The sequence below is a fragment of the Gadus chalcogrammus genome, chromosome 2 (genome assembly GCF_026213295.1).
Source record: "Gadus chalcogrammus isolate NIFS_2021 chromosome 2, NIFS_Gcha_1.0, whole genome shotgun sequence".
NCBI classification, from domain to species: Eukaryota; Metazoa; Chordata; class Actinopteri; order Gadiformes; family Gadidae; genus Gadus; species Gadus chalcogrammus.
The window spans coordinates 7,418,844-7,436,599 of NC_079413.1; the positions used below are offsets into that span (position 1 = coordinate 7,418,844).

The 17,756-nt window shown below is 41.7% G+C and overlaps 1 protein-coding gene across 1 annotated transcript in view; it reads left to right on the plus strand.

Moving 5' to 3' along the window:
- The window catches only part of hs3st4 (heparan sulfate (glucosamine) 3-O-sulfotransferase 4), a 49,850-nt gene extending 33,662 nt beyond the window's left edge, over positions 1 to 16,188 (plus strand). The window contains exon 2 of the mRNA XM_056578470.1: positions 15,525 to 16,188. Coding sequence (XP_056434445.1) covers positions 15,525 to 16,188 — 664 coding nt within the window. The remainder of the gene's footprint in view (positions 1 to 15,524) is intronic.
- The last annotated feature ends 1,568 nt before the right edge of the window (positions 16,189 to 17,756 follow it).

The following is a 17,756-nucleotide window of genomic DNA, read 5'->3' on the forward strand; positions in this document are numbered from 1 at the left end:
ATCCAGGAAGATGACAAAGGTCACAAAGTGTGATTCTAAGCTTCACGGGTGGAACACTTCGCTCCGGCGGAGTTTGACGGAGATCTTCAGAGGAAAACATCCATCGCTCAGCCAACTAATTGCTGCAAAAAGGGATAGTGCCTGATAACCACTAATGTCTCTCATAGCAATCCAATGGCATATTTATCTTTAATTGGGTGCACGGAGGTTTAGAGTCCTTGCTATGCGCTTTACTCCAGATTATATTTTACTGCCATTTGACTGACATTTTCATCACATTTTTATTCACTAGCCTGGCCTGTCAAGAAAGCACTAGTCTTTGTGGGTCTCCTTCTGTCTCCTTTGACTAACCTTTTAGAAACCGCCATCTACAATAAAGTGAAGTGTCAGCAATTCAGACAAAAAATGTATCTGGGAGGTAAACTAGCACCCCCACCAATATGTGGTGGAGTGAGATTTCAGGACTATGAGTTGGTAGATTGAATGGGGTGGATAGGAAACATTTGAAAGTCGTCTCGTCATCTTTCCCTTTTATTCTGTCCTGTGTTGTGATTGACAGCTCTTAATTGATGGGCTCAAATCATTTGTAGACTTTTTCCGCATGAATGTGAATCATTAAATTATTTATCCTAATGCCCTGACATCTTGTTATGTTTTCAGGTGTCAGGCATAATGTAGTTTACGCATTTTGTTGCTTTTTCTATTCATTTTGTGTTTTCTGACAAAAGACACACAAACTTCATTTATTTTTCATGTGTCATCAGGGCTCTGCTATCATATCTGGTATGCAAAAACAAACAACAAACAACAACACCTCTCCCAAACTGCCAGACCGCTGTTGAGACATGATGAGGATCTCCTCTAAATAATAAATGTAATGTCAAAAGCATTATAGGTGTTACGTAAAGAACATGCTGCTCACTTTTATGGAAGATGATGCAGCTAAAGGTTTTTCCAACGCCAGAAATGAAAGTGAAAGAGAAACACCCCAGATATCCGTGTCAAGTGTGGCTGTTGGTTATTTAATTCCCTAAAGTTTTGGTGAAAATAGACTTCCTTTCATCCACATATAATAACGAGAAAATTGAAAAAGCTGATGCTTGTCTTTTGTTTATTTCTGTTGGGAAGAATCATAATGTTCAATGCATCTAATCATTTCTTTAAAGTTGCTGTTAAGATATACTTTATATTTTTGTTTCTGTTTATTTTGCTGTATTTAATGTGTTTAGGTGGTGTCAACTCACTCTAAAATGGGCATTGGGGTGAAATAATTCCATATACTTAGTCTTATAATTCTCATACGTATAAACCTTTCTTTTCCCCCACATAAATGATTCATTCTAATACAGTTTACATTCTAAACTAAGGCATCATATTCTAAACCAACCAAAACCTCTGTCCTATTCCTATCTGTCCTATCTCATAATACCAGACAGAGGCAGAGGAAAACAATACAGTCAACAACCAATAAAATAAAATAAATCCAATTGGACATCAATTGACTGTCAACCAAGTCAGTGGCTGGCTGCTGAGAAACGTGCGACTTCTGTCAGGAAAGCAGGCCATATTGATCAAGCAGGCTCTAAAAAGTTGGCCGATATTATCCATGATGGACGTCTGATTAGATTCCCAGATCGTTTTAAAGACCCCCAACATAAAATACCCTCCCCTCTGAATAGTTCACTGTGTTGATTAACTGTCCAGTAGCATAAGCACACCTATTCTATATATATATGTTTCATAATCATCCCTGACGAGATCTTGCTAGTTAGAAGTCGTCACCGAAGGCTTCACGGTGACGTGCCTACACAGGCTGTCCTCTAGACTCTAACGGAGGGCGTCCTTTTTTCTCGAGAATTGTTTGCTTGTTGTTGTTTTGGTTCATCGACGTCTAGTGCAGCTCTCATGCTGTGATTTAATCAGAATGGAGAACAAAGTCCTGCAAGGATAAGAGAAATGGAGACGCATGGGTGCAGATTTAAGAAAAGTGGAATTGATTTATTCACAATCATGTTATTTTAGAGATGATAACACACACACACACGCACGCACGCACGCACGCACGCACACGCACGCACGCACGCACGCACGCACGCACGCACGCACGCACGCACGCACGCACGCACGCACGCACGCACGCACGCACGCACGCACGCACGCACGCACGCACGCACGCACGCACGCACACCACACACGTTCACAGTTGAAGTCAAAGCACAGTTTGGAATTGTTCAATAAGGGTATTGTGCCTTGCAGAATTGCCTATAATGGCCTCATTTCAAAAACATTAATATATCACAATAACAAGGGATTGCCTAAACATCTTGGCATCAGGGCTCAACTCACACACATTCTTCTCTTGCCTTAATCATCTCGTCCTAGAAACGTTTGAGGCAGTTATAAATCGTATATATATATATATAAATATATCACGTATATATATAGATGCATTTGGCAAACATTCCTTTATCTCCACTTCAGCCTTCAGCCATCACCTTTTTACGTGAAGGAAAGGTAATTGATATATGCGTATGTGCTTAAGTGCTGTGTGTTTCAATGAAGCCTTACTGTCCAAGTGGCCAATGATGTGTTGTGTGAAATACTGGTCACACTGTTGGGTTGTCACTCAGTCAGAGCTAATGAACTGCCAATAAAAACAGCAGTTTTTATTTTCGTATTTCTTTATTAAAAGAAAAAAATTAAAAAAAATAGCCATGCTTCCTCGTGAGAAGATTTTTAGCTCATTAATTGATGAGGCAGTCATCAGCAGAAACTTATGGGGATAATGTAACTCGTCACACCTCATTCCACCTGACTCTGTGTAGCGCTTTGCAGCCCCACAGCATGTGATAAGCTCAGCCATATGCATGCATTAACAGAACTGTGTTAACACAAATAATGTATGGCACCTTCAAGCTGCCGTTGCACTCAGCCGCACTAAGATGAAGGCTCTTCTCGGTGTTGCAGCTGTTGAGATTCAAACGCCCCGTCCAAGCAAGAAAGCATCAATGATGAGCAGAGGTGTTATCGTATGGGAAATCTCAGAAACATGCATTCAACAGTGCACTTGGACAAACCTTTAATTCAAGTATAAACTCAACCTTTTATTCAGGAAGATATTGCCTCTCTTGTTAAAGCGACATGAGGGCATGATGTCAAACACAGCTTGGACCATAGCCAAGCCGTTCATGACCAATGACATCGTAGTGTCATATTATCCGTTACATCACACAGCATCTGTCAAATCGTTTGTCGATACATGCATTTTTTTTTTACGTCACAGGCACATTTTCACTGGCACTCCGGGTGTTGCGGGCGCTTTCATGACAAGATGTTATGACAAGGTCTTCCTCGCAACTGTCAGTGAGGGGTGACATGTCCCACATTGTGTTCTGGTTGGCACACGTGTTATGGCAGATGACATGCCTGCCTTGGTCAGTATATATACAGTATATATATATATATATATATACACCCAATGTGTATGCATATACCCACACACAACCACGCTTAAGTGACTAAACTGGAGTTATGATCCTGATGAGGAATGAGAAACTGTAAAAATGAGTGAGGGGTATTTAATTGCGGTGGTTCCTATAGACCCTGTTAGTGTTATAGACACTACTTCCCAGTGAGGTGATCCAATGTATTCTGTTTTGTATGCTGTGCAACCTTATTGTTCAATCATTTAATTGTTGAAGACATAATGGAACATAAATAATAAGGCAATAGGCTGTCACCAGAAGTATGGTGTCACCTTAATCCTCTGAGGGTAAGTAAACCTCCGTTTTAGCAGTAGAACTTGTACAACATATGGGATTAGCTGCCGTCTCATTTCTAAAGGGCTTTAGAAAAAAATTCATGGGTTCAATAGGAGAGAATGCCGGGGCCGTCAAGTCTTGTCAAAGACCCTCGGCACACTGGCTGAAGCCAGGGTGCACCACCAATGAAAAAACATGACTTTGGAAAGAGGCTTCACGGCGGGCGTAGCGTCTAGTTTTCTAAAGAATTTTCCCAGATGGAACAGCTCTGTAGATCTTTGGTGGGGTTCACTTTGAAATAAACTTAAATCGTAAAAGTTCCTCCAATCAGAAATACAAAATCAGAAGTAGAATAGTACGATGTTCCTTAAAATGGGTATGGAGTATATAATGTAATTGTGTCACATACTCAAGAGCACGTGTCCCTCGGAAAGCCTGTTGCCCTCGATGGTTTTTGATCACTGGAGAATGCCTCTTACCGTTTCTTGAGCAGTTGTGCTGGTGAGTTTGGTCTATCTTCTGCATTAGATATGCATCATTTCTCAGGCATGCAATCGCATTATTATCAGGAGTGGTCGACCAGCCACCATCAATAAACCATTTTAGAGATGAAATGAAACCAAGCCTGATGAGCACGTGCATGTGTCCAATGGCTATTGCCTCAAAGACACTAACAGGATAAAGTATTAAATATGGTGCCATTTAATATGATAATCTTGTGGATTACTGAAATCTGCAGCATGGTTATTTAAATGCACACCTGACTATTGTTCTCAAATACCCTATTAAATCTGACACAAAGATAATCTCAATTAATCTTTCACAACCATGCTGCCAAAAATGTGTTATGAATGAAGGTAAACAAAGAATTCTATCTTTACTTTTTTATCTGGATGTGTTTTAAGGGATAAGGTTAGGCAACACTCACTGCCAAATGTTTTACAAATGCCAAATAATATTTTCACGAGCTACGAATATTATTTACATATTATTTATAGTGTTATTTTTTCAGAAGATGACTCACAAATCCGATCAATGTTCCCAACAAGCACGTTTCCACACAATAAGAAACAGATGTTTCACTCATCCTATTTGACTACAGCCCTCCCCTTCTGACGGGCTTAAACTGTTTCAGTGGCGCTTTATTACACGTTTTACCTTTCTAGGTCAATCATTCTCTCGTACATAACGCATAGTGCATCTAAAAGCTTCAAGCGAGGCAATAGAGGCAATGCAGTCCTAGGCCCAATATGCTGGGCTTTTATGGATGTCATGCATAAACTATTTTATATGTTTTGTGGTAACAATTATATTTATAGTCGTGGCCATTGAACAGGCATTTGACTTACAAAAATACCTCAAGACATCTCTTTTTTTGGCTTATCCATTTACAAATAGAAGGACGTCGTCTTACACGGATTGCTTCTTGTTTGGCCTCATCTTTCTCGTCATACGGAGGACTTCATTCGCTGTTGAAAAGACTCTGTTCAAACTATATTGATCTATTTTTATTTTTGATTTGTTTTTCTTCTTTCTTTTATCCAGCCAATGGCATCAATTTAGAAATGAAGATCCGAGAAGAAAATCATTCTTCTGCACAAATAAAAGTAAAAGGCATTCAAAAGGATCCGTTTATATTTAGTTGTGTTCCGCTCATAAACATTTGGCACATTCTCCTTTAATCTCTCCCTTTGGCAGCGGGGGGATTACACAAGTTAATCTGTGTATCTCTTAAACATTATCCTGCATTTGCGATGTTTGTTCATAGCGGACTCACTCGCAGTGTCAGACTACCTCTGCCAGGGGGATTAGGGCTTGTGTACAGGGGTTTACTGGAAGCGCTTAAACAAGCTGCTCTGAGACCTCCAGGGGCTATACCAAGATCCCATCCAGGATTACCCCTCATATCTTCACCCATCTTTTCCTCGTGGTAAATCAAGCCGGTGGCTCGGCGATTCCTGTAAGCCATTTAGTTTCGTCCTTTTTCTTTTTCTTATTTACAAGCAGAGGTGTTGTTTTAGTTTCCCGAAAAGATAACAATCAGCCATGCAGCCTTTCGGGGGGGGGGCATGGTAACCATTGGCAATAGGGTTAGGATGAGTGCCTACGAGAGAAAAAAGAACTCAGAGAATTTTTATTTTTTTATATAAACAGATTATTTGAGAAATTACCCGTAGGATCATGGTTTAGTAAGTAGCGTACTTGAGGCAGTAAAAATGAAAAGGCAAATGCCATGCTCTGATCCTGGGGGTCATGAAATATGGATGGCAGCAGAAATGGGCTTGGAGAAAGAGCTCCACTGGTGTTATGTTGAGCCTGTCCAGTACAGGGTGAGACATCAGGTCTGCCTTTTTTTTTTTTTCACAGTATGTTTTTTTTTTTCTGCTTTTACACAAGGCTCCTTCCCTTTTGCGTTAAAGGCTACACCTTTTTTTTGTAATCCCTCCAATCTTTTGAAGGTGGAAACCTCTGCAAGGAATTTCAAATGACACCACCTCTGAGATACGAGTGCCGAGTACATATAGGTCTCGCAGAGTTCTCAGAGAATATCTCTTTATATGGTCATCGCAAATCGATTTACCCCCGTTTGCCCTATCCTCAGCTGCGTTAACTTTGCGGTGTTTTTTATCCGTTGCACTCATATATACGTATACCGACACATATAAGACTAAGGGGGACTTTTCTGTGCAAGTTGAGTAAACCTCAAACTTCAATAATTGTTGGCACTGAAGCAACAGCCATAAATAGTGCATATCCTGAAATCGTTATAAGCTGAAACAAGGAACACAAGTCATTCTTACATAAGTGTTTCATGTTGATATACCCAAGATGAGGCTATTAAATGAGAACAGGCCTAGAGCAATTTCAACCGGCCGGAGCCATTTATGCTGTTACTAAATATATATATGTTTTCTATTCGTAAGAGAATGTTATATTTAGTAGCAGTTAAACCGTGACACTGTAAGTAACTCCTTCTTTCAGCTTCTTATATACTGTATGTCTTCTACTCTCAAAAGGAAACTGGCTGACATTTACAAATAGGAAAGAGAAGCGGTAACACTTTGTAATAACATTAAGAAACATGTTAGCCTTTAGTTAATGATGACCTCAAATTAATAATTAAAATATTAATATTAATTTGTCCCACTTGTGATGTCATGAGAGGGTCGATGTTGACATGGCTTTAATGTGAATAAATACTGTGTGGTAAAACAGATCTACAAATTATTATTTATTTTGTTAATGATTATTTCATCATTAAAACAAAGTTTATAGGTTATTACATGTTATTATAAAGCGCAACCACAAAAGATTGCTTGAAACCAGAGCCAAAAACCCCCCACAGCGGACCGGTTTAACTAGTGGCCTCCCTGAGCCAGTTGTCTAACCAATACCTAATGGCTACTTATGCACTGCATGTCCCTCTGGATAAGTGTCTCCTACTATTATGTCCTCATTACTTCATCATTACTGTTTTATTAAATGCATGTTATCAAGAAGCACGAAGCAGAGCGTTAGCGAGTTAGGTATCTTCAGCTCAATCATACCAACAGGTTAGACAGGAGAGGCATCAGGTGGGAATCCCAGCCTTTCAGCTGGGATTCAAACTCCTAACCCACAAGACCCCCTCTTAGTTATACCATTGCAAATACAATATATAGAGAAAAACAAACTAGAAATACATGATTACGAGTGATAAACAAGGGTTTACAAGCCCGTTTGGCAATTTTTTGTTTTCCAGCCGACTTGAATTGAGCAATCTGTGCCAGCTCTGGCACAATTTGGATTAGCCAAAGCCCCACAGATAGGTCAGCTGAGCTCTTAATGGAGCAGCTTATGTCTCGCCTACGTGATTATAACATTCTTAGCAGCCTATTCCCCTTCCGTCCAGATGTTCCACCATCAACATCCAGGCCTTTGCTCTTTGAACCCTATATCAATTTACCATTCCGTCGTCTTTCCATTTGAGTGTATATTTACAAAACGAAGGTTGGCGACTTAGTTTCTATACGCCTATTGTAAGACACATTCAAACACGTTGAATTTATTCAACTTTTCCGTTGAATACGGGCGAAAAAAAGTATGGATTATTCTAATACCCACATGCTCCTCTGGGTGGTTTAATGAGCATGTTAAACCAATGGCATTCCTTTATATACTGGAAAGTACACCAAATGTCACATCGACAATTTACACGTCTGCAAACATCAAAAGTTAAACCCCTTAATGTATAAGCTCAATAAATCTTATGTTGCAGTGATCAATATGTTACAGTCACTCGAGTTCAAATAACCAAGCAAGTATCAAGACACGTCCTGTCAGTGTTATTTGTATAGCCCTTAATCACCGTCAGAGTCTCAAAGGGATCACAGGCCCATGCTTTATGACTGAAGGTCCCAATGATCCAAAGGGTCAGAAACCTTGGGAAGGAACGAGGCAGATGGATCCCTCCTTCCAGGGATGATTAGGAGTGCAATGGCTGCCAAATAGGTAGTCCCTGATGTGTCCCTGTGATCCGCATGAACACATTGCATTGGTCTTTTTTAAACGACTTTCCAATGTCATTCATGAAAAAACACACAGCGATACTTGGTTGAAACGCTGGGAGACAAAATTTTAGATGTTACAAGATGTCGCCATGTTTGGAGTGCCCTGCACCACGGATACAACCGAGTCCGTGCCAAAAGAGGGGGGGGGTTCTCCGATTTTCTATGATGTTTTTCATCATCATAATCATCATCATGGACTCATGCATGAGTACTCGGCTAATTTCCTACATCCGATACGATATCGGGAAAGTGGCTAAAATGACCAATGTAGTTTTGTCCCCCGCCATCTGCTAGGGAATCCTAATGTGACCCATTCGCTGTGTTCCTACCTCTGGTTCCTACAAAGCACACATGGTCTAGAACAAACCACAGCAGCAGGGTCTGTCTTCTAATAAGATTAAATTAGTAGAAAATAGGAGATAATGGGTTGAGAACATCTATCTTGAGTGTATATGCTAGTAGTGTGTTTCATGTCCAGCCCTCGTAGGCAAACACAGTGTAAATGCAAAGCACAGTGTCCTTATGTTTTATTATAGGGTTAGGGTCCTTATGTTTTGCTAACAGGCAGTTTGCCGTTATAGAGACACCTTGTTTTTAATAGCTGACTTTTCTGTTATGGAAAATAGGTCATATCAAAATGTATAACAATGTCTAAACATTTATTTACGCACAAATACTCTAAGTGAAAGAAATTAACCTTTGTTATATGGCAGTTTTTCATTGGGTTCGTTTTTTTACTTTGCTATTCTGTGTTGCTTCAACTTTGGTTGTATACTGATTTATTAAGCTTCCATGATGTTTGATGTTCAAATACCTTAGACACAATACACAATACATTGCAATACATCTGCTTCGATATCTCAGCTGTTACTGCGTCTACTCTACAGCCGGGAAATGTGTGATTAGGTTACCGGACTCTTTTTTTCTCCAGTCAAAAAAATCTGTTCATGCTCAAACTGTCATATTAATTGGTTCTGCTTAACTGAGCCACACAACGTGAATACTTTCAGGATGTACACCCTAAAGCATTTCATCAGAAGCTCTCAGTCATGGCTTCCAAATACAGGTTGAAATATTTTCTGTTTTCTATTGGGGTGTGATCCGATGGTGTTTGGACGGAGGGGGTGAATAATATTGAGTTGTTTGGGATGCTTTATTCGACTTCACAGAGAGTATATAATGCCTGTGCACACCAGCATAGTTTAATGATCGGGGTGTTTGCCTCCTGGCCTGTTAGGGTCTGGGTTTGAGCCCAAATGAATGCTAACCTGTAGGCATCCTTCAGCAAGAGACCCTAACGCAACCTGTCCATGAATAATCTGCTAAATGACTGAATAGGATATTACTTGGGGCTGTGATAAGTCACCTGAAATGTCCTTTGGAAAACAGGCTTGAACTTCCACAGCAGAAAACTTTCTCGATGGAGAGGGGTAGGTATTCTGGCGTAGATCCATTTGCACTTTGAACACTGCACATAATGAGGGAATGATTAGTTACATTAACGCGGCTGTTATTCGCTGCAGTTGTTTGCTCGTTTTCTGGAGTGGAAACATCAATAAGAGAATATTGAGGACGATTGTGATGACACTGCATGGTGGCAGCCCGAAGCTCCCTCTCTGGCTACACCAACGCATAGATGCTCACACTCATAGATGCACACACACACACACATTTTCTCAGACACTCTCACACACATGAACGAACACACATATCCACATACAAATACACGTTCACACACACATACGCATTCATATTCACATACACATTCACATACACGTCATACACACAGACACACATAGCAGCAGAAAAAAATAACATAAGAAATTAGTGGCTTTTCACTGCCATTGCATTTGAGCGCATGATAAACTGTATTGTAAAAGTAATATTTTTAGTTTCATTTCTGACATCAAAAAGAAAGAAAGACATTTGGCCCGACCGTGAATGTCATAATCTGTGACAGATACCCAGCTTGAAGAGCGCACATATAATAATAGTTGATATATGATGTGTGATGCTAAGACATCAACGCTAGCAAAAAAAATGAGTTTTTTGCTAACCAGTTGATTTGGACTATTGTTGACTAACGATGCGGCATATAGCCTATTATAAGAGTGAAGTGCCTCTCTCTCCCTGGCTGTTCTTCGTTCCACAACGTGTACACTATGTCCAAAGGGCATGCGAGCATCGCCTCAGATCTCGCTACTGCAGTCTGGCGTTGCTGGTGGAGCGTGGAGGGTGGGTGGCATGGTGGTGGTGGTGGTGTCGGGGAGGGGGGGGGGGGGTTAGAGTGTGGCATGCCCATCGTTGGAAGTGGGATGGTCTTTGGGGGGATCTCAGGAAGAGAGTTGGGAATAAGGGGGTTTTGATCGAGACCAGCTGTCCTTTCCGTCCTCGACGGTTCTTGTGAATAAAAACTCCCTCGTTATGGATAGTATAATAGGCTGATTTGCAGTTGGAAGGCTGTTCTGTTCTATTTAAATTCGACTGTGGGTTTTGTTTTTTCACAGGTGTTGGATTCTGTTTATTTCTTTCTTTCTTAACGGAAGTCCACCTCAGTGCTAAAGTAACAAGAGGAGAAAAGTGTGATTATTCTTTGTCAACAACCAGCGGACAATTAAAAATCCGCAATCAATCCAGTGTTTACTTACACTTTGGCTCGCTGTGAAGGTCAAAATTCATTGTTTTGCTCAGAACCCCCTACCTGTTCATATCTGCTGGATGAAGGACTCACTTTGCCAGTGTTTCTTCATGCCGTCGCAAACACAAAACACTATGCATCTTGCTTCTTCATCGCAATCTTTCCACACCTCACCTTCACGCTCTCAATGTCAATATATGCTTCTGTATACCATATGCTATATATACTTTATTTGTATATACTTACTATCCCAAGGATCATTGTTGAGTAAACTATAGAACACATACAGTATGTTCATAGGTTATTTCATTTTCTAGGTACATTGTTCTGTTGATGATGTTATAGTAAGAGTTTCCTTCTTCTGAGCCCGATAGTGTTCTTTGAGTTTGTTGTATTTTTACTTTGATAACTTTCCATAATGTTCTTTCTTCACTTAACATGCAGCCAATGTAATTAAGACATGCCTAATAAGGCCAAGGAGCTTATGTTCATTATCTCGTTCTCATTTCTCATTAAATGCATCCTAATCATTACATTCTTCCCCCAAGAAATGCTATGAAACCTGGAATCTTCTGGAAGAAAAGGTTATTGCATGTAGCGTGTAGACAAACTGAGAATTTCAATGGATCTAAAAGGCAAGCCAGCCAGAGAACCTTGATCTAAATGAGACTGGGGAGCGATTATTTTCTGCCAGTGCTGCTTTCCAGCAGGAGCCTTTTATATACGCAAGAAGGCAAGAAACAGCTATTTATATGTATGGCATCATATAAATTAAGGTGATCGCTGAGCTCATCAAAAGCTGAAAAATACTCCCCTCTCCCCCTGCTAGTTTGACAGGATGTAATGAATTGTTGTGGTAAATACTGCACCTTTTGCAAGGGGCAATTTAGATCGAGGTGTTCGTTGCGAATTAGAGTGGTAAACAACTTGAGCGTCGTTGCAAATGTGTTAATGTCTTACTCCGCGTTTTTAACCCTGTGTTAGCCTAACCGTGTTCAATAGAGATAGACACCTCTAGAAATGTATTTGGTTATTTTATATCTCTTAATACCCTTATTTTATGCACACTGTTCGTTTGGTTGAAACGAAAGTTACCTCCGTGTTTAAACTTTATCAGGCAAGAAACTTTGGTTTCACTTTCCTTGTTCTCTCGAAGCTGAAACTTTTTTTAACATATGGCAGTAAGTTCCAAATGAAGGAAGAGAGGAAAGGAAGGAAGGAAACGAAGGAAACGAAGGAAGCTCATCTTCATTTGTCACACTTCATATTCTCTCTCCGAGAGCGAGCTCATCTCTCTAGATAAAGGCACTGCTGCCTTTATCTCACTGTGTGTGTTTACGTGCGTGCGTGTGTGTATGTGTGTGGTGCAACCACACAGGAAGCAGAATCGGTAGGCCTATGTGCCATTGTTTTTGGTCGTCCTGAGTAAACAGCAGATGGTAAGTAGAAGCTCTTTAGCGCTGTGCATTTTATTTATCTACCCACCTGAATGACCTGTGTGGAGCTCAGCAGCTGATGCGGAGAGTTAACCTGTTCCTGTTGTTTACTCCGGTTCCAGTAGACTGCAAGGCCGGGCGCAGTCCAGTTCTTTCCACGCCACCCAGGAAATGATGCTGGTTTTATCAGGCGTTTTGTTGAACTTTTTTTTTTAAAGCTCCCACATGTGTTCCCGCCTGAATTAAGGTTGTTGTTCAACCATCCGTGACTGATTTTCAATCAACGGGGGACTTGGCGGACGGAAAATAAATAACAAGAGAAATTTTCATTTTTGTAATTAAACATATAATGAGCACTAAAGCCATTGAGTCATATGCAAACGTTTTCATAAAGGTAACCTTGGGCGTTGTTCATCTGGCCTCCGTCGATTTGATGTGCTCCAAAGAAGCGCGGTACATTTGCACTGATTTCCTTCCGGTTGGTATACATTGAAAAGCACATTACGGGGCTTGTTTCAAGGTGATCCCACATTGGCCCATTCATGTTATCAATTCCAGGGGGATAGGGTGGGGGGGGGGGGGGGGGGGGGGGGGGGAGGGGACGAAGACGACGACACTGTGCCTATTTCTCGCTGTCGTTTTTTTTTTTCTCCATTCTCCTGCAACCTATCCGCCTCTACACTTGCGTCTAAATAGCCAATGCATTGAAAGGTTAGAAAAGACCTTGCAAGGTTAGGACAAAATCTTCCGTGATTCATTACCGTAAGGGAAGAATAGTGAGCCATTGATGGTATATAATGAAAACTAATACTCCTTCCAGTCGCAGTGCTGCAACGTGGAGGCGAGATATGTTTAATATCCCATTACAGGCCAAGAGGTAGGAACAGTTATCTGGTGTCTGGAGACAAACATAATCCATAGGGAAATTACCCATCAGGAATGCAATACAGCTAGTGAGACGCAATTACCAGGCCACTCTTGTGACTAGCCGTAACCCCCCCCCCCCCCCCGCACCCCCTCCATCCCCCTGTCCCATAGTATCCGTTGGTGCATGTTTGTCGGCCGGTCGATATGTGCATAACAGTAGCCGAGTAAATTGGATTTTAGACAGGAGAACAGTAAATTTAGAATATGTCCAAGTTGCGAATGATTGATGTCACTATACAGTTTACATATCCTCCACTACTAGGGCCGTTGTGTGACAAAAATGGGATAGTCAATGTTGGACATGGGACTGGGTACTTAAAGGACACTGCCCTTATTTGGAGAAACGTCAGTATTTAATTGCGTAGGTTCAGAAGGAAACAGCCATTTTTAGGGAGGGGTTTTGTTTGTACTCTGGTAACATTTCTTTTATATTATAGAATGATTGAAAAAAGGGAATAAATATGGATTAGGGTGACATTACATTACATTCTTTGTTTTTTGATGATATTGTGGAGCCGAAGCGCGACTGTTTGCCCTCAGTAAATAATCGCCGCCTCTCACAGACAGAGGATTTAATGTGCCTATTTAGCGCAGAATCGCACAACTTTTAAATAAAGAGAGCACTGACGGAAGAGAAGTAGGGAACATCAGTGTGAGCTATCATACTTCTTCGCTGGAGGCAAATCCAAACGCCACACTTACTGATGCGAGAAAAAAACGAAAACGCAATGAACTTTGTTTGTCTTCGCATTGATTTTTATTTTCATTCTCGGAGTCAAAGTTGTACAGTTTTTTTGGTAATAAACAACAAAACGAAAGCAGATTGCCTCCACGGGATCCACAAGATCCTCTATTCTATTTCCCATCTCGCCGTAAAAAAAAAGAATAAAACATAACAACACTGAATCTCATAATCACTCAGCCCTGTATCCGATGAACTGTCCTTAATCCGAACCAATGAGACGGATAAAAGAAAAATCGCAAGTACCCCCCCCACCTCCACAACACCAAAACACACACCGACGCACACACAATGGCGAACAAGCACATGTGATCCCTCGACTGTGTGTTGAGCCTCTCATGCATAATAAATGTATGACAAAACAATACCCCAGGCACCCGAGCATTAATGATATGCACTGAACTCATTATTAAAGTTCCCCAAACAGCTCCTGGAGTAACGCAGATGGCGTCAATTAAGCGATGAGCATACTCCGTCACTTCATCTTCTTTCTTTTATCTCTTGATTATGACTCTGTGGCTGTAATTAGCGGTATGTTTTTTTTTTTCCCCCTTCTTCTTCTCCTCCCCGCGTGAAATAATGTCTGATAGTTAATTTCACTCGTAATTCCCTGAAAATAATTAACTGCTCGGTAATTGTATCACAGTCGCTGGCACTGTATAACCTTGGCTGATGTGCTCCCCACAACAGTGGGGTGGTAGAACACGCTCTAATCCTGTGGGGTTAGGGGCTGTTTGACTCCCGAGTCTGAGGGTTTCGAAACCCCAAAGTCTGCTGTCCGTTAAAGGATGTGTATCTTGACACGGTTAAGCGTGTTGTCATGGATAAGAGTACCTGCTAAGTCAGTGGTTCTCAAAAGAATTCTGCTAGTTTACCCTCTCTAACATGTTTTTTCAGCTGAGTAACCCTTTCACTGGCACAAAACAATTTTGGGAGATTTATTTTTTGAATGTATGTGCCTTCTATTTGGCTGTGTGAACATCAATTTAGTGAGAAAAATGGCCTTGTAGATCATGCAAATGTAAATTTTTTGCAGATTTCTCCCCACTAAAGTAGCACAATGCGAGGGGAGGGTCAGATCATGTAGAGGTGATATATTCTTCCTGAAAACAACGTCATTTTGGTGTTTCTGGATGCACCTTCTTTATAACTCATTCTCCTTTCTCCTTGTTCGCGAATGACATTTTAACCAATTGTACATTTTCAAAAATGTATATTGTCTAGTTTTCAGAATTGAAACTTGCTCAGGCTGGAAAAAAGACGATTGTTAACTTTTTTATTAATTATTATAATTATTTTGCCATGTTCTGAGTACCCCCTGCAGTACTCCAAAGTACCGCTAAGGGTACCTGTACCCCCATTTCAGTACCACTGCGCCAACCAACTCGACGGAGTCACGATATTGGGTAGGGGAAACCCTGCCCTGATCTTCCGCCATCTGACGTATATTTTCCCTCTGTGTGTTCTCAGAGACCTGATGCCGTCCACCCTGGAGGGCCAGATCACCATGGAGAAGACGCCCAGCTACTTTGTGACCAACCACGCGCCCAAACGCATCCACACCATGGCCCGGGACATCAAGCTCATCATCGTGGTGCGCAACCCTGTCACCCGCGCCATCTCGGACTACACGCAGACCCTCTCCAAGAAGCCCGAGATCCCCACCTTCGAGGTGCTCGCCTTCAAGAACCGGACCCTGGGCCTGATCGACGCGTCGTGGAGCGCCCTGCGCATCGGCATCTACGCGCTGCACCTGGAGAGCTGGATGCAGTACTTCCCGCTCTCGCAGATGCACTTTGTGAGTGGCGAGCGGCTCATCGTGGACCCGGCGGGCGAGATGGCCAAGGTGCAGGACTTCCTGGGGCTCAAGCGCATCGTCACGGACAAACACTTTTACTTCAACAAGACCAAGGGGTTCCCGTGTCTAAAGAAGCCCGAGGACAGCAGCACCCCCCGGTGCCTGGGCAAGTCCAAAGGGAGGACTCATCCCAGAATAGACCCGGACGTGATCCGCCGGCTGCACAAGTTCTTCAAGCCCTTTAACATGATGTTCTACCAAATGTCCGGACAGAACTTTGAGTGGGAGCTGGGGGAGGCGGCCGCGGCCGCTGCGCCGCGTAGCTCTCAGGACTAGCAGGGGCCTCGCAGTGCTAGCGTGCTAGCAGTGCTAGCTGGCTAGCGGGGCACAGCAAAAGATCAGCCACACCACCAGCCTTCTTAATGACATTGACCTCTTCATCACGCTTGCGCTCTCTCTTGTCGCGAGGGTGCGCCCGAGCACATACTGTTACTCACCTGACGTGTTCCCCCCCGCGGTCACGCCCTGTCTGTATCCATGAGCAAAGAGTTTACTTGACATGCTTTTATCCTCCAGCCCTCCCACCCTGTCTCTCCCTTCCTCTCTCTCTCTCTCTCTCTCTCTCTCTCTCTCTCTCTCTCTCTCTCTCTCTCTCTCTCTCTCTCTCTCTCTCTCTCTCTCTCTCTCTCTCTCTCTCTCTCTCTCTCTCTCTCAACTCTTATGTCACCAAAAGGTGTCGCAGACATCGTTGTACATATTATACATAAAATACATTTATATTTGTGAAGAGGACATCATTTATTGCTTTCCCCCCCCCCCCCCTCCCCCCTTTCCTTTTGAAAGCATAGAGATGATATAAAAGACGAAAAAATGATGACTATGGCAATGCATGCGATGAGTTAAGTGTCCTTACCTCATGACCCCAAACGGGTAAACTCTGCCTGTTTCTTCTGCTCCCTTTAGTTTCTATACAGTATATCGCCCTCCCACCCACTCACCAGCATTCAGACACACAGAGAAAATGACCTTCTGTGCTTCGAGGCAAAAGGGCCGTCAAATCCCGCGGATCGTCACCTTGTAACACTGTCCTGACGATGTTCGAAAAGCAAAAGAGAAAAAGCGACATAACGCACATGCACATATATATATATATAGATAGAGAGAGAGAACGATCCGTTGACATGAATACAAGGGCCCCGGTTTCTTCGGTGTCTTGCCATTGTGTGAGTGTGGAGAGGATACAGAGTTCACCAAAGTGTTAATGTCTTCAATGTAACCGTTTTCTGTTTTTCTGAGTCCCACTTTATGACCGCAAACATATTCAACAGCGAGACGGATGCCCCACTGGTAAAGCTTGATCAATTATATGAATGCATAGCTATAATGAATCGTTATCCTACACCGTACTTGGTGGTATGCATATAGGATTGGTTAGTTTGGGGTTTAAAAAAAGTATATATATATATATATATATATATCTGTATATATATATATATTTGAGACACATTTTTGGCTTATATAAAAAGAACAAATATGTACTATATATATATATATATATATATATATATATATATATTTGACACACATTTTTGGCTTATAATAAAAGAACAAATACACTGTATATATATATATATATATTTGACACACATTTTTGGCTTATAAAAAAAGAACAAATATATATATATATATATATTTGACACACATTTCTGGCTCATTGGATACAGAAGGTGGGATATAGGTACCGATGACACCTGATTATGTTTGATTATGTCTTTTTACGATAAGACCTGTGTCCCGTTGAAACGGTTTGTCGACGCAAACTAAGCGGAATAACGACGGCTCTCCGCTGTGCGTCGTCATCTCTGTGTTTCCTTTTCTTTTCTCTTTTTTTTTTAAGCCAGGGG